General features: G+C 33.5%; 2 protein-coding genes across 3 annotated transcripts; one reads left to right on the top strand and one right to left on the bottom strand.

Annotated features, from left to right (window-relative positions):
• Positions 1-1,875: 1,875 nt before the first annotated feature.
• Positions 1,876-8,623, top strand: LOC132635432 (probable polyamine transporter At1g31830). Of its 2 annotated transcripts, none has more exons than XM_060351825.1 (2): positions 1,876-2,221; positions 6,683-8,623. In XM_060351825.1, exons 1-2 carry the CDS (start codon positions 2,075-2,077, stop codon positions 8,126-8,128), a joined length of 1,593 nt encoding a protein of 530 aa, XP_060207808.1. In that variant the 5' UTR covers positions 1,876-2,074; the 3' UTR covers positions 8,129-8,623. The 2 variants fall into 2 exon arrangements, with proteins under 2 accessions (XP_060207808.1, XP_060207809.1); XM_060351826.1 differs by lacking the exon at positions 1,876-2,221 and adding an exon at positions 5,986-6,340.
• A 5,604-nt stretch (positions 8,624-14,227) lies between these two features.
• Positions 14,228-17,734, bottom strand: LOC132637221 (ubiquitin C-terminal hydrolase 13-like). Its single transcript, XM_060354340.1, has 5 exons — positions 17,656-17,734; positions 15,427-15,568; positions 15,090-15,259; positions 14,730-15,005; positions 14,228-14,391 (listed from the first exon to the last, which is right to left on the bottom strand). Exons 1-5 carry the CDS (start codon positions 17,732-17,734, stop codon positions 14,228-14,230), a joined length of 831 nt encoding a protein of 276 aa, XP_060210323.1.
• Positions 17,735-18,090: the final 356 nt, after the last annotated feature.

Genomic DNA, 18,090 nt, shown 5'->3' with positions numbered 1-18,090 from the left:
AGACATAATGAAAAATCATATAATTTCACAGTAATTAACATTCTTATGACAGTGTTAGGAAAGAGAATAAAACTTACCTTGATCACTTCTATCCTGCCAAGAAAGTTATGTGCTGCTAATTTGCAGTTTAGCATACCATTCTACCAAAGGCTTGGAATAATTATCATATATGATTACATAAATACCAAACCCAAACACTTAAACTTCTAGAGCAACAGATCTATACGCTTTACAGATATCCAATAAAATACTACTAAAAATATTGTACATATTCTCTTTTCTTTGCTCTTTGTTGCTAAATATAGAATTTCATTCACTAAAACAATTAAGTTATCGCACGGAAATTCTGATCTAGTTAGTATAATATTATCTTATACCATGAGAAAGTAAGGCTCATTAGATCATAACAGTTAGAATACATACCGTTAGTTTTCTTTGGAAGCAGAAGCGCTTCGCGTGTACCTTAAATTTTCTTTTCTCATCAAGGCAACCATCTTTAAAAATATGCATGATTATTCTTCAACCTTCTTATTTTCATATTGATATGGCAGACGAAATACCTAGGTTTCCATTGGCTCAACCTAATGAATTCGAAGGTTGTCGGCTCACGCAGAAAAGATTAAAATATAACTCTTTTTTTTTCCTTCTAGATTTACTGCTTCAGGAGTAAATGTCAGATTTACTACTTCAAGAGTAAATTTCAAAATTTTACTACTTCAGGAGTAAATTGTAGCATTTACTACTTCGAGAGTAAAGTTTAGAGTATTCAGAATACTTTTCTAATTATTCTACCTCTTCTGGAGGTGAGACGTGATATCTTCACGATCAAGTACATGTTCATGTTTATAGGCTTTATTGAATATTATTCACATTCACTTCAGGGAATGAATCTGTATTTGTAATATTTATCAAAAGTTCTCATTCTTCAGGAATGGAACAAAATTGTCTTTACGTGTTCTGAGCATATCATGATAGCTTAATACCTCTTTTAAGATGTTGCTACTTCAGGAGCAAATCAAGGTATCCATATAACGAAGATTATTTTTCTCTAACATATCTTCAATTGTAATCACAATAAATCTATTAAAAAAAAAAATTACAACTTGATACATACACATAAATTTTAGTATAACGAGACTAATGAAATACGAACACTTCTGATTTCAACCGAAATAAAGCCGAAGGCCATCCAAAGAACCATAATATGAATTTTGAAGAAATTAGGAAATAAACATGCAAACTTCAGCAACAAAATTTTCAAATGAAAAAGAATGAGTAATATCCATATAAATGTGGATCTTAAGTTTGCAGCTTAACAAAATTTTCCAAGGTTTCAAATACCATTATTTTCATTACCACTATTATCTATTATTAATAGTAACTAAATGATTATCACCTCCAATAAGTGGGTGGTGATATCCTTCACCAGTTTTGAATCTTTTGACATATCATTTAGATTAAAGCTATGATAAGCAATTAATGAAACAAGTCATACCTTTGAAACGACAAGATAGCACACGAGAAACATTCAACTGCTTTACGTTATTGTTTAATTTTTCAATTGATTAGAGTCTCGTGCTGATAACGTGTTATAAAATAATAAAGCAAGAACAAGAATATTTGTAGAGAAGGAGAGAAGAGAGAAATTCTTTATTTCTCTTGTTAGACATTGATTTACAATGAAGGAGAACCTCTATATTTATAGGGGAAAAGTGACTTGATCTCAAAGTCACTAACCCTAATATTTCTCCTAAAGATAGACATCCATAATAATAAATAATATTTATAATAAAATTAGCTTAATTTAATAATGTAAAAAACTGACAGAACTTACACTACTTTATCTTATAAGACAAATGTGCCTTTGACCTTGTACACTTGTTTTCTTGCATGCCTATCTCTCACTTCATTTACTAATTAGCCACAGACTCTCCCTAAAACCCCTACCCCTCATCTCTTCAATTTCAGTCCTTTCTTGATCCAGAAACTATCACAAAAAAAATCCTTTTTCCTCCATTAATGGCTTTTTAGTTGTCTTGATTTATCTCCTAAAAAAATTTCATCTACAAATTAAATGGTGCCAACAACGACATCATCAGAAACTCTTCAAAACTCTGCAAATTCAATAGCAGATAAGAAAAGTTGTCCTTCTCCCACTAGTGCCAATGGATCAACAGTACACAAATCTCTGCAGAATTCTCAGAATGGTGATAACAATCAGGTAACTTAGAATATTGCTTTTTTTCCTTTAAATGGTTAAAAAAAAAATTCATTGGTATGTTTTAAAAAGTTATTTTTCTTTTTTATGTTCGGTTTATTCATGTGTATGATTGAGATTTTAAGCATGGCGGCTTCATTGAAGGTGTAAAACAGTGATTTTCCTAAAACTCTAGCTAGCTGTTAATTTTTTTATTTTTTATTAAGGATAAGATTACTTACCACTCCATCACAACCTTTGTTGGTTAGTTAGCTGTTAATTAATGGCAATCCTAATTAGATAAGTAATCAAGTCATGACGATGACGTTTTTGAGGAAACTATGGATTTCTCTCGACGTTACCTAACGTAGTAGGACACTACTTGGTGTAGGTGAAATAACCGACTGGGACAAAGAAAATTATTTATTTGTCATCTGAGAAAACAATATGCGAAGAAAAATTTACCTTTTTCGGTTCGTTAATTAGTCTTATTTCTCTTACGTTTGTTTCTTTTATTCCTTTCCTCCAAAGAGTTCAGGGTACTTTTAATAATAGTTCTTTCGTTCCGTATAAATGAAAAGTTGGCACTTTTTTTTATGATCCAAAATGAATGAATTTTCAAATTCCAAAGATGTAGTAATTGATTTCTTTTTCAAAATTAGCCCTTTTTTCAACTAATAATCAAATTCCAATATTGACTATCTCTAGTTTTAAGAAAAGTTTGGGAGACGCAAAAGGATAATATCGACAAATTATCTTTTGATTAATATCTTTAATTGATTTTCTTAAGGTGTGTGTCACACCTCAAAAAAATTATTTATTTTGAAATGAACGGTGTATGCAGTTAGCTAATACGTGATCCTAATTTTTTCGCAAAATCTTACATATTTTCCTTCTCTTTTAATATGATTATAGTCTATAGACATGTTAAAGCAATACAACAGTGAAATATGTCCGGTAATTCTCATAACTTTTTATTGGCGGAGTTTTCTTTTCTACTACTATTTTCTCATAACAGTGAAATATGTCTGATATATCACATGTTTGGTTAAATTTTCCAAATCTGTTTATTTTGAGATATGTTTTTTGCTAGAAGCATTTTTAGAAAAATATTTTTTGGAGTATAATTTGTGTCTCTCCAATCAATTTAAGAGCACATTTGTTAATATTAGAGCATAAATTGTGTTTGGGCAAACTTTCAAAAAGCACTTTAAGAAAAAAACTATTTTCTTTTCATTTTTTTTTAAAACAACTTCTGTTACTACTCAAAGCATTTTTTTTTTAAAATTCATTTTTAACTTTCCAAAAGCTTGGCGCAAGCTAATTAACTCGTTTGAATACTAAGCACTTTTTCCTAATACTCCTACCAATAAAAGTTTTATGTCATGTTAAAAGATAGTAATTAACTCGTTTATAATATTGCATTTTCCTCTTGCATTGTCAAAAAGGTTTTAGTTCGGGGTGAGACATGTAATTATGATAAAACAGTAAGATATGTGCAAATATTTTCTTACATTTTTCTCTAATTTTATTCGTTAATCTTTCTTTAAATTGGGGGTGGGGCTGGTGGTGAATTAATGTGGGGTTTGTATGTTGGGTAATGAAGAAAAAACACTGCACGCCTAGGCTACAATTGAGTGCAGTGTATCAGAAAATTCTAAAGACTATTATCTTCCTTTATCTTTTAAGTGAAAAGTAAATGGACACTTCAAATATCATGACATATTATTGCCGCATGGTTGACTTGGCTTGCGTTGTTAATAATGATGACCAATCTTCATTTTGCGCGTTTATTTTCTACAAAGAATATTCACTTATTCTTTTCAATTTCTGTGCACTCTAATATTTAATTTATCATAAATAGTACTCTATTACTATTATAATTATTTAGCCTCGACTATATACAAGATACTTGCTGCTTTATAGTGACACCTTCTTCCCTAGACTGAGATAATATTATCATCATTATTCCATAATATTACTAGTGTATTGCAATCGGTAACTCAGATATACTAGATAATTATATTATATGGTCTATTAAACATTTGGTGTAATCATTTGATCTAAAATACTTTGCTATTGATCTATCTTTGTGACATGTTATACTGAAAAAATTCTCATATAAAACTTTTTGGTTGAAAAGTTAGCTCAAAACCCCGGAATTTCAAATCCAACTTCCAACGGATTTAAATGTAACTTTAGAATGTAAGGTCCAGTTGATTTCGACAACAAGTCGGCACTATTTTCTTCTTAATTTATACTCCATCCGTTTCAATTTATATGAACCCATTTGACTGAGCACGACATTTAAAAAAGAGGGAAGACTTTTAAAACTTGTGGTTCAAAATAAACCTTGAAAGTTTGTGTGGTTATAAATCATTCATAAAGTGAATTTATTTCCAAATTAGGAAAGGGGTCATTCATTTTGACACGAACTAAAAAAGAAATAGGTTCAAACAAATTGAAATAGAGGGAGTATTTCTTTTCCAAAATTTGGATAGAATTTCAAATGTTTACAGCATTAACAATGGTGCATATAAGAATGTGAGTTTCATCAATAATTCTTGAACTAATACAAACCACAAGATTAAGGAATTTCTAATAAAAGTGGATATATTTTGAAAAAAAAAAGAAGTTCCCGGGCCAGGTTCCCAAAGTGGGGGCACTTGATCCCAAGCTCTATGGGCCTAGCATGGCCCAATTAGTTTGGATTGGTCCTAGTCTCCCCACAAGGGCAATTTGCAGGATTGTCCTTCGCTTGGGGCGGTCAAATTGGTGGTCTTTTAACTTTTGCCTTTCGCTAAAAAAAATTTCGCAAGGTAGAATTTTATCTTCTGCCCATGCAAATTCTGTCTTTATGATTTTTTTTTTAACTGAGTTGGGATTCGAACCACAACCTCAAGGTATTAAGCGAAGGGAAAACTTAAAGACCACCAATTTGAAGGCAAAAATTAAAGATCACCCCAAATGAAGGGCAATGCCACGCAAAAAAAACCCCAAAATAGGCCGATCCAATCTTTTAGTGGCCAGTAAGCGCACATGCCATGTTTGTTTATACTGAGAAGTTAGAACTCCAACATTTATATTGCGCTCTCTTAAGTCAATTTTTTTTCTTTTTTATATAATCATATGATATTTGATTATATGCTACTCCCTTCATTCCATAATAAGTGACTCTTTTAGCTCATGCACACCCTTTAAGAAATTACTTACTCCTAGAAAATTATGAATATTTTTTCTAACTTACTCTTAATTAATGCTTAGAAAAAGAAAAGTCATTTAATGATTCTTGATTATAAATAAGGGTAAATTTGAAAGAATAAAATTAATTTCTTCTTGAAATCTCAAAATGTCACTTATTTTGAAACAAATAAAAAGCCTAAAAGGTCACTTAATATGAAATGGACAGAGTAATTTATTTTTCCTTAAATTTAGGAACTCGTTGCCTCGTTGGTATGAAGTAGGAACCCTCACAAGTCAACCTTATTAAATTTATGCTGCGTAGATATTACTGTTCCCTTGATGCAATCTGGTTTTGACTTTTGACCTATCAATATAAGCCACAAAAAATTATACTGTACTTGTATAGTTGTTGATTACTCTATGGCGCATTTTACACATAATAAATATATAGTTTATTTAAAAAGAAAGAGCTATTTAATTCAAATAATACATACTCCATTAGATTCTCTAATTTAGGAAGGTTCACATGGATCAGCATATCCTCAAACTATTTCAGATGTATATCTTGTAGAAAATGACACTAAATATTAGTACTACTCACTTTATTTGGTCCACAACATTAGGCCAATCAGCAACTTTTACATTCATATTACTTTTTTTCTTTTTCTTTTTCGAATCAATAAGCTATTTTTCAATTTTATCATAAAAATTAGATCTTTGCCTATGGGAAAGGTTTGCCATTAGGCACTTTTATACTACTGAGATGTCAATCTCTTGTTATGCCACGTAACAGAAACTTCACTTGAACATCAATTACTTGCATTTCCACTGAACTGCAATTACTCAGGAGCAACAATACCTTTGTGTTCCTCATTTCTGCTTGAAAATTCTTTCACTTTGCATTAGCTTTTGAGGGCTATAAATGTTGGAGCTTCCCAAATTCATTTACCTTTCTTCATGGTCCTATTCTCTTTACCCATTTCTAATTATTTTAATTGTCCTACTTGCTATAAATTTATTTTTTATATCTTCGATGTTGACTCAGATCTGATGCACATACCGTTTTTTCCAATTTTGTTCAAGATTGAATTTTTAATCTTCTATTTGATGTATAGACAAAAATTACGATGACCCATTATGGAATTTTGTCATAATCAATTGTTTTATTGTTGTTTTTGTAATTTAACTGCTTTCTTGTACATACCCATGTTATCAAATTGTTAAAAAAGTTGCTTCTTTTTGATGTTTAGTTCCTATAGTCAGCTAGTAAATGATGATTCTTGAACTTGTTGGAAAATGCAGAAATTGAGGGTTTCAGCTCATAGAGAATCTGCAATTCAAATGGGAGAGTACAATGGTGCAGAGTACATAGGGATTAATGAGGTTCCATCTCCTAGACCAAATAATAATGCTAAGAAAGTTTCGCTCTTGCCATTAATTTTCCTCATTTTCTATGAGGTTTCTGGTGGTCCTTTTGGTGTTGAGGACACTGTACATGCAGCTGGTCCTCTTTTTGCTCTTCTTGGATTCTTGATTTTCCCATTAATATGGAGTGTCCCTGAGGCACTAATTACAGCTGAAATGGGCACTATGTTCCCTGAAAATGGTGGCTATGTTGTTTGGGTTTCATCTGCTTTAGGCCCATATTGGGGGTTTCAACAAGGTTGGGTGAAATGGCTTAGTGGAGTTATTGATAATGCACTTTACCCTGTTATGTTTCTTGATTACCTTAAATCAGCTATCCCTGCATTAGGTGGTGGGCTTCCTAGAATTTTAGCTGTTTTAGCACTTACTATAGTACTAACTTACATGAACTATAGAGGTTTAACGATCGTTGGATGGGTTGCTGTCTCGCTTGGTATACTGTCGATTTTACCTTTCGTGGTTATGGGGCTCATTTCGATTCCCAAAATAAGGCCTGGGAGATGGTTAGTAGCAGATGTACATAGTATTGATTGGAACTTGTATCTGAATACTCTCTTTTGGAATCTGAACTATTGGGATTCGATAAGTACTCTTGCTGGAGAAGTACATAACCCGAAAAAGACTCTCCCTAAGGCACTGTTTTATGCTGTGATTTTAGTGGTTTTATCGTACTTTTTCCCTTTGTTGATTGGTACCGGAGCTGTTCCCCTTGAACGTGACTTGTGGACCGATGGCTATTTCTCAGACATTGCGAAGATACTTGGTGGAGTTTGGCTTAGATGTTGGATTCAAGGGGCGGCTGCTGTATCAAATATGGGAATGTTTGTAGCTGAAATGAGCAGCGACTCTTTTCAGTTACTTGGTATGGCAGAAAGGGGAATGCTTCCTGAGTTCTTCGCAAAGAGATCTCCTTATGGAACTCCCTTAATTGGGATTCTCTTCTCGGCTTCTGGTGTGATTTTACTTTCATGGATGAGCTTTCAGGAGATAGTAGCGGCAGAAAATTTCTTGTATTGCTTCGGAATGATCTTGGAATTTATAGCATTTGTATGGTTAAGGATTAAGTATCCAAATGCACCACGCCCTTTCAAGATACCCGGGGGAACAATTGGAGCCGTCCTTTTGTGCATACCACCAGCCGTTCTCATCGGTGTTGTATTGGCCTTCTCTACAATCAAAATTTTGATCGTAAGCCTCGCTGCTGTTGCAGTCGGGTTGGTGTTGCAACCATGCATTAAGCTTATCGAGAAGAAGAGATGGCTGAAATTCTCCACTAGTTCTGATCTTCCTGATATCACATCACACGGTCCATTAATTCGTTGATTCTCTAAATGAGTTATGGCATAATACGGTTTAACTATTTCACTTACATAACAGCTATGGCAACTGTGTTCAGTACAGGGTTATCATGGGACCAGAATTGGTTCTCGAGGTTTGGATGATCCTTTTGCCATGTCCTAAGTAGCTACTGTTTCCAGAGCAACTCCAGCAACAGAAGTGGTTCGTCAAAGGTAGGATGACCCGTTTCTCTTTAAGGAACTTACGCTAGTTTCTAATCTTGTAGCTGTATCTGCCCTGCTCTTGAGAATACTAAAGTTAAGTAGCGACCGATGATAGTTCAGGGAATTGCTTTAGAAACAGATGGTGATTGGTTTTTCCTGGATTGATTATGTTACTTGTGTGTAATGCATAGTGTGCTAGTAAGACTAATAATTGTAGAGGTGTAAATGAACGCATGTGTTCATAACTGAAACCGGATACTGCTCATGTAAGTTTGTACTCAGGTTATTTATTAAGAAAACGAGTTTGATTCCACCATCAAGCTTGATTATTAAACAAGTTCATGGTCGAGCTAGATCGACATTTTATGGTTCATAGGACTTGCTTCTTTTCTGTGTTGTGTATATTTGGTAAGCAATTTCTGTTTTATATGTAAACTTAGCTAAGAACAAAATAAAATGGAAGCAAATGATTCTATTTAAGTGTTAATAACAACTAGCTGAGTTTAAACTAGTTAACTGTGAGATTTTTAGAAATTTTAATTAGATAAAAAAGGAAAATTTGTTGGATACATCGTAACAAGTAACAACAATGAGGATGCCCCTTCAATTGAGCTCATAATCATCAATAGAGCTACAGAATGATCTATCAGTACCATTAAATTTTGTGGCAATGACATTCCAAAACAACTTAGCATTTCTCTTATTAAAAAAAAAAAAAAAAAAAAAACTCAGCATTTCTGCATCATCATTGCAAATCATACAACGGTAACTCATTACAATTTTCCTTTAATAGAGTAGTTTATTTGAAGGTATCAACGCTCGTTTTTCACTTTTTGACAATTTCGTATTTATTTTGGAGATTTAATTTTAAGATGAGAGAAGATTTCGTATCCTATTAAAATGTGAAGGATGTTTTCTTTTCCAAAATCAAAAACGGTAGAAGAAGTGGAATTTATTCCAAAAGTCTAAAACAGTTTTCAAAGCTTTTCAGAAAAGTTTTACTAAATTTTAAAGGTGAAGTGACACTGCTGGCCGCTCCGGAAAAAATATTTACAGCCTTTAGCCAATATACATAATATATACATATATTATATATTTGCTGGCTATTTTTTTGGGGTGGACGACTATTTATGTTAATTTCTATTAAGAGGGCAAGTAAGACGCCTGTAATGTCACACAAAACAAATTGAAACATCTCCACAAACTATTAGGTAGGCCTGTCAACCGGTTCCAACCGGAACCGGACCGGGAACCGGTTAGGAAACCGGCCGGTTCCGGTTCCAAAACCGAAACCGCCTAACCGGTTCCGGTTCCAAAACCGAAACCGCCTAACCGGTTCCGGTTTAACTGGTTCTGGTTAACCGGTTTTAAAGTCCAAACCGGAACCGGTCCGGTTTGGATTGGTTAAAATATTTTTTTTGTTTTGTTTTTTGTATTATATATATATATTATAGTATTTATTTGTATATTGTAGGTATATTTACATATGTTATACAACTTTATAATTAAAGTTTAAATATTTACTGACTAACAGCCTAACAGCAATTCAGCAATACAGAATAGTGCTTTTCGTACACATATATATGTATAACTTAATATATATACTATATATATGTATATATATGTACTATATACTATATATATGTATAGCTTAATATATATATATATATATATAGGTATAACTTAATATATATACTATATATACATATCTACTATATATACAATATATACTTAATATATATACTATATATATTTATATAATATATATACTTATATACTATATATACTTATATATGTGTATAACTTAATATATATAGTATATATACTATATATACTTATATATATGTACTATATACTATATATACTTACTTATATACTATATACACTTACTTATATACTTGTATATATGTACTATATACTATATATACTTACCTATATATTATATACTTATATTCCTAACTTAATAAAAGTAAAAATATGAACACAAGTAAATAGAAGAAAGCTCAATGAGCCATATATTTTATTCATTCTTGGATAACATTTATTTGCAAGTTGTATTTTTTTTTTTAACTTGCAAATAATACATGAGTTATACAAAAATAGTAGAATAATAAAATCACCAATTTTGAACCATTTCGTTAATTTCCCCCACATCATATTCGGTCATGGAAATATCTTCAAAGTCTTCCATTTGGTCCGGTCCACTAGCTATCAAATCTTCAATTTCTTCCTCTTCGCCTTGCTCCGCTTCTGAGTTTTGGTTGCGTCGCTCCGATCTAATCCAATCTCGAATGCACACTAGTACTTGCAAGCTAAAGCCGGATAATGAATGTCTATGGTCTCCAATTTGTTGTCTTCCTTGGCTAAATGCGCTCTCCGAAGCCACGGTTGATACTTGAACCGTAAGGATATCTCGAGTCATTCTTGAAAGTACCGGATAGCTTGCCTTGTACTTCTTCCACCATGCTAAGACGTCCAAGTCATCCTTGATATCCACATTTGGCTGCATCAAATAAAAGTTAAATTCATCAAAGTTTGCAGTAGAAGAAGAAGTTGGCTGTGAATGTAAAACTTTTAAACCCGACAAGCCCTTTTTGCTACTCTGAGAAGTAGTAGGGCGTGGAGCAACGGGTGTAGCACGTTCTTCCAAACTAGAATAATGAGTAAAAACTTTTCTAAACTCATCATCAATAGCGAGATCGGCTTCAGCTAAAGATGGTTGAACTCCCTCTTCAATTTCTAAAAATGTATAAATTTGACTAACCAAATTTTTAGTATAAGACACTTTTAAACAAGGATTTAAAAACCCAATATAAATAAAGTTGGGATGGGAAAAAAATACTTCTTAAATTTGATTATCATTTCAAAAATAGCCACTTGATAATCGGGTTTATATTTATACTCTTGTAAAACTCTAGCTATTTCCGCTAAGTAGGCTAAAATTCCGATTACCGTAGGATAGAATTGTCTAGAAAAAGCAAGAGTTGCATTATAAATTTTTTCTAAGAGTTCAATACATTCTTTAACATCTTCCCAATGCCTAAAAGTTAACCAATCCTCACTATCAATATTATATTTGTTGTGAACTTGTTGTATGAGAATCCTATACTCATATGCTTGTTGTAGCATAATGTAAGTGTAGTTCCACCTAGTCTCAATTTCTACTTGAATTTTCCTAGGTCTAAGGTTATTTTCCACACAAGCATTCTTAAAATCTCTAATTCTTCCCCTATTAGCATTACAAAAAAGAAACGCAACAGTATTTCTAACTTTTTGAACAGAATCATCAAAATGCATAAGACCATCTTTAAGAATTAAATTTAAAATGTGACAACTACATCTTACATGAAAAATATTTCTTAGAGGAGGGTTTATTTCTCTTTTTAAAAGACCAATTGCCTTTGTATTATTAGAAGCATTATCTAAAGCAATACAAAGTGTTTTTCTATAAATGTTAAAAAATCTCATTATAGTAGACATTGAATCGGCTAAAAATTTTCCATCGTCACGACCTTTTCCTTCGTCGTATAAAAAAGCTATAATTCTTTTTTGCATAACCCAGTTGTCATCAACCCAATGACATGTAATAGCAAAAAAATCTAAATGGTTAATACTAAGACCCAAATCAGCGGTAAGACAAACATTACAATTTAAAGAATTAAATACATGGCGCAAATAAAATCTATATTTTTTAAACAAATCTATGACATCGGCTCTACAAGTACTTCTAGGAATATCCTCAAATAACGGGTTATAACAACGTTGAATGTAAGTAACAAACCCCAAACCCGAGGGAAAGGAAAATGGTAAACAATCATAAGCTACCATTTTAGCTATTTCTACGCGGTCTTTTTTCTTGTCATACTTAAAATTTCTACCGGTTCGTGGGTCTATCGTCATTTGAATCCCCCCCACATTTGAACCCGTTTGCTCTCCCCAAACATCCATATGTTTGGTTCTCATATGAGCATTTAGTGTACCCGTACATCCTTACCAGTTCCTTGCTTAAAACTAAATACTTGTCCACATAGGGTACATGTAACTGATTGGTTTTCCCTATCCTTAGTCATAAATTTCCAAACTTTAGCTGTTGGCTTACGAGTTCTAGGCGGTTTGTCTTGTGTATGTGATTGTGCAGGACCTGTATCTCCTATGGGATTTTCGGGGGGTTGTGTTTCATCATCATCATCATCATCATCATCTAAGTCTTCATTAAAAGTGTCGGTAAAATGTTATTGCATTGCCTCATGACCTAAAAGTGGATTATTTCCACCAACATCAATACCTAAATTAGGTGTTTCTTCCACAAATGTTTCCTCATTAAGCGCACCCCTAACAGTACGACTACTACTACCGGCACCACGTCTTAATCTCTTTGACATTATTAAATAGAAATAATTTAAATCACAATCAAATAAATCACAAGAAAATAAATTACAACAAATTAAATTGCTAGAATTAAATTGCGTAAATTAAATTTCGAAAAATAAATTGCTAGAATTAAATTGTGTAAATTAAATTTCGAAAAATAAATTGCTAGAATTAAATTGCGAAAATTAAAGATAGAGTTGGAACGAAGGTACCAAATTGCCGGATTAATTTCCAACAAAGCGAAGGCGGCTAGAATTGCAAATCCACCAAAGCTACTTCGGATTGTTGCAAAATCACCAACTCTACCAACAATATTATAATTGCAAAATTAATAATTGAAAGTTGAAACTATAATAAGACTTTGTGGCTAATTATTGCAAAGTAATTATAATTGAGAGATTGAGATTTGAGAGAAAGATGAAGAAGAGTGAATTGAAATGAAAATGAAGAAGGGTTTATATAGGGGTGGGGGAGGGGTTAAAGTGTTAAAAAAAAAAAAATTGGGGGCCAAAAATTAAGAAAATGACCGTTTGGCAACGGCCATTTTTGCAAATGGACCGTTGCCAACGGTCCATTACCGAGGCCCAACGGCTCTTTCCTTTTTTATTTTTTTATTTTTTTTTATTTTAACCGGTTTAACCGGTCCGGTTCCGGTTAAAAATTTTTTGGAACCGGACCGGTAAACTAATATCCGGTTAACCGGTTATACCGGTTCCGGTTTAACCGGTCCGGTTACCGGTTAAAACCGGTTACAATGAACCGGTTGACACCTTTACTATTAGGGCTGTTCATTCAATATTTTGACGAACTGGGCAGCTTTCGCCAGAGCAATATGCAGTGCCAACAGATGAAGAAGAACAATTTAATGACTATTTGGAAGTAAAGGAGAAGTATCAAACTGAATGCATCTGATCTAATAAAACAGAACACACTGGTTGAAAGTAGTTTCTATCATATATTACTCAGTGTCATGAAATATATGTGCAAAGGCAAAGTGCAGCACTGAAATAAGTCCTCCAGTCAAAGGGTGAAGAGGCCTTGTTTAATAATCACCAAGCTAATTCCACCCAGGGCAAAGACCAGAAGATGTGATTTACACGTCATCTTCATCCGCTCGTTTCCTATCAACTTGTACCTTTAAAAGTCAGCCTCACAAGATCATAAATGGTCGCGATCTATAATTTTCAACAAATTGAAGATAAAAACAGCATGATCAATACAGAATACATGGATGTATGAACATAAATAGCAAGAAAACCGAGTTAAAGTTCCGAAAAAATCAATGAGGGAGCGCATGTGTGTGCCTTTGTCATTGCAATGGCCAAAAGCCCCTCCCATTTACTCATCAAATGGTACAAATGACCAATAAAGTGATATTTACCAGCTCAAAAGGTCTTTACCGATATTTATCTGATATTCCATTTCAGTTGCCTTTCTGCATTGCAATGCTGATACCAGTGGGGATCAAGTCAAATAGGCAAAAGAGAACAATTAAAAGTAGCTAGCATCTGAGAGGGCGCTTACTTGGGAACTCAAGCAAAACACCAGACTAGGCAAATCTTTTCACGGCAAAAATATGTGTTATCTTGAATTTAACGACCAATGTATCACGCACAAGAAATCCCTTAGATAAATCAGTCACTGGACCTAAATTTTGGGGATTCCTCCAAAGCCACCAGAAACTTCTTGTACCAGAGAAACATGAAGCAATTGCTGCAGAAGTAAAGTTGAGATTAAGGTATTCAGTGCATAAAAGGTACACTCTCCAGTAGGCTAAAACAAAGATTAGTACGCGTAAGCTGTAACCGTGGCATCCTCTCCATCCGCTTGATTCTTTATCGTCAGCTTATAAGTTGCATGCACTGTCGATGTAGTGTCATCTAAGCGGATTCCGATTGCAAGGTCATTGTGTTCGTCTACGGGGTATCCTTTGGGATAGAGCTCTAACCGCCTAAACAACATTAGTTGTCCTTAAATTATCTACTTTACAAATATGCGATATTAAAACAAGGAAAAACAATTGATCTATCCGAATGATATATACCACTTGCAATCTCCAAGCGTGAAACTTGCTGCAGGAACTGAGCTGGTTAAACGGGAAAAGTTAGAGATATTCCAAGTGTAAACATGATCAGCAAGATTTTTGGGCTGCGGTAGAAGCTTTCCTGCACCACTATATTTGATAACAAACACCTCCGCGCCAAATACACATTTGTCACCAACAAGGTATCCGTTTGTAGGGTCATTGAACACAGAGAGTGGGAGTAGTTTGGAAAAACCCCACTCAGTTTTCATTGCATGATAGCGTCTTGGCTTCTCGTTAATATCTAAAATTGAAAATTATGATATCAAAATCAAACACATCAAGACTGCATTTTTTAGAACTGAAAAGTTGGAAACATGTAACGAACCTCGAATTGTCAAGTATTTGTCACGAGCCTGGTCAAACAGGAGGAACTTGAAACTCACATTGACCTCCCAACCCAGAGGTAAAGCCTCCGTGTTTGTGATGGCCAAGTAGAGAGAGATGTGTCCCTTTCCACCTCTCTCTTGATCGCCATTTGGATAGAGACACAGTTTCCTTAAAGAATGAAACCACATTTAAAGAATTGATATTATCAAACATACACACACATTTACACCCGAAAGAGGGAATTAATTCTTAAAGAATAGTGTGTGTCAATTATAAGCTTCAAAGAGAGCCTATGGGAAAGGAAAAGGAAATCTGAAGCTGGATTGATACTTCACCATTTGTGACCACTGGCTTCGAAAGCATCAGACTCGTATCTCTTTTTTCCAGCTTTCTCAAGTAGTTGAACAAGGAATGAGAATGAATCTACTTTTAATATATAGTGAGCTGGTGGGATATCTCTCAGTGTTCTCCCTATATCTGTAGAAGCATCACAGAGGCAGACCGAAAAGCTTTTAGTTTTAATCAAAGTTACTTCTCTGTCACGCAAATACTAGAAGTTCTCTGAACGGAAAAATCTAGTGTAATTTAATTCACATAAGTAAGCGAGATAGCATATGGTAGATCACAGGATTCTTTTTTTAATAAGTAATCAAAGATACTACAAAATTCTTGCACTAAGCAAGTGCGACAACATAATTACAGATTGGGCAGATACCCTATTGTAACTAAAATTGATCGATATCCTGTATCAAAATAGATCACTAGATTCTAAAGTATAAAACAAAAAATGCAAGTACAGTACTATATATCGCCCTAATGCAGCAGTAACAATGTATCCACCTTTACTTCCTTCAAATAGTCTTATCATAAAGTTGGAAGCACAGACTTCTTAATCTTTAACCCCGAAGTAAAATTTATTCAGATGCCCTGCAAATGCTCTACCTTCATCCTTCCACCATCGTTCTAAGCAGCCAAGCTCAACACTCCTCCAATGAGTGCAATCCTGGGGGTATTTTACTTCTTTTCTTCTTTAATTTCATGGCGGACGAGTGGAGTGTCAGAAAATTGATTGAAATAAGCTAGTTGAAGAACCAGAACCACATCAAATGGAATGCGCTTTTCGATCTTTTCACACACGATCAACAAAATTCAATTCACACAAAGTGAACTTTCATTCTGTTTAGCAAGAACAGAACAAACGAATGAACCAATTATCTACTGAAGCATGTATTCGTGAGCGATTATACCAGGAGACATGACAATTATTCACTTTCACAAATCAAATAACCTTATACACGTAGATCACTACGGTAGATGCTTTCAAACTTACCTGAATTTCATTATTAAACAAATGAATCATCCATAAATAACTTCAATATGGACAATACAAAACTCAAGCAAACATCATGAGCAGGTTTATACAACTTTTTGTGGCTAAAAATTACACAATAACATGCGCAGTGTAATTTCACAAGTGGGGTCTGGGGAGGGGTAGTGAATACACAGACCTTACCCCGTAGAAAGGTTGTTTCTCATAGACTTTCGGTTCAAGTAAAGCATTCCAAGCAGTTTGAAAAGGAAAATGCGGAAGGAAAGATGCCAAGGAAAGCATTATATAACATTTTGAGAAAAGGTAACAGTGTAATAACAAAAAAATAGTACAATAACCAGAGCACAAGAAACAACCGGTAGTAACAGAAAGCGAAGAATAGGAAACTACGACAATAATACTAATACTACTGGTATGAAAGGAGGAGCAAATACGGTGCTCCAAACTACCACCAAGCCGAAACCAAAGAGAAGATGGCTAAAATATAAAAATAATTGTCAATAACACATCTGAAGTATTACTTTTTTTTCCTACCTGAACTACAAAGTGTTTGTATTTCCAACTATCACTAACTATTCGTTAGAACACACCTCGAAGTTGTGTATTGCGATAAATAGTTAGTGATAGTTCAGGAAGAAAACACAAACACCTGATAGTTCAGGTGGGAAATTCGCAAACAAGTTCAGGAGAAAACATAAACACCTGATAGTTCAGGTGGGAAATTCGCAAACAAGTTCAGGAGAAAACATAAACACCTGATAGTTCAGGTGGGAAATTCGCAAACAAGTGATAGTTAAAGGTGTTTTTTTGACAATTATCTATTTTTTTAAAATTTTTCCTATTAATTTCTTTAATTATCTGCGTGGACTGCCATTTGGCATCATTTTTAAACAAAAAAAAAAGAGAGGGTACACCATGCACCATCAGAAACTATTTTTGATAAATAGTTTGATGATAATTCAGGTAGGAAATGCTAATGTCTGATGCTTCAGGTAGAAAACTCGCAAAATAATACTTCAGGTGTTTTTGACTATTATGTCAATAAAAAAGAAATATGTAATTTTAAAAAATCTCTATAACAATAAAAAATAAAATACGCTCATAAATTTTATAAATTGACAAACACACACAAATATTGTTTACTTCAATTCTTTTAAATACCAAACCAAATATTTTTTACTATGGTATAATATTTGGAAGAACCCTACACCTATTGAATCATACTAATACGTACCAAGTAAGCCACTGTCTTCGGGGTTGGGATGGTAGCACTTGTCTTGTCCTATATTCAATTCAGATTTCACTTCTTCCATATTTGTTTGGCTTTCCGAAGTATATAATATGAAGATGAATATTCTACATGTTTTAGACTCATTCTTGACTCTGGTTTTATAGGATAACTTTATATTTTAACAACGTAATCTAGGCATAAGTTTAATTGCTAAAGGCGAAAAATTAAAGATCAACGTCCAATAAAAATTAAAGACCAACCCTTTTGAAGGAAATTCGTGCAATTTTATCAATTTTATAGGCTGTTTGGCCCAACTTCTTGAATGTTAAAATACTTCTTTTTTAAATAAAACATTTTTTTAAGCTAGCGTTTAGATATATATTTGGTTGAAGAAATGAGTTTTTGAAGTTGTGTTTGGACGTGCATTTTACTTGAAAA

The sequence above is a fragment of the Lycium barbarum genome, chromosome 4 (genome assembly GCF_019175385.1).
Source record: "Lycium barbarum isolate Lr01 chromosome 4, ASM1917538v2, whole genome shotgun sequence".
Lineage (NCBI taxonomy): Eukaryota > Viridiplantae > Streptophyta > Magnoliopsida > Solanales > Solanaceae > Lycium > Lycium barbarum.
The sequence above is the reverse complement of the archived record's forward strand: the minus strand, read 5'-3'. Positions and strand labels throughout refer to the sequence as shown.

Coding starts and splice junctions, on each gene's coding strand:
- LOC132635432 (XM_060351825.1), top strand. CDS start 2,075: ATGGTGCCAACAACGACATCATCAGAAACTCTTCAAAACTCTGCAAAT. Junction 2,222..6,682: donor AGAATGGTGATAACAATCAG/GTAACTTAGAAT, acceptor TGGAAAATGCAG/AAATTGAGGGTTTCAGCTCA.
- LOC132637221 (XM_060354340.1), bottom strand. CDS start 17,734: ATGGAAGAAGTGAAATCTGAATTGAATATAGGACAAGACAAGTGCTAC. Junction 15,569..17,655: donor CGAAGACAGTGGCTTACTTG/GTACGTATTAGT, acceptor ATGCTTCTACAG/ATATAGGGAGAACACTGAGA. Junction 15,006..15,089: donor CAAATACTTGACAATTCGAG/GTTCGTTACATG, acceptor TTTCAATTTTAG/ATATTAACGAGAAGCCAAGA.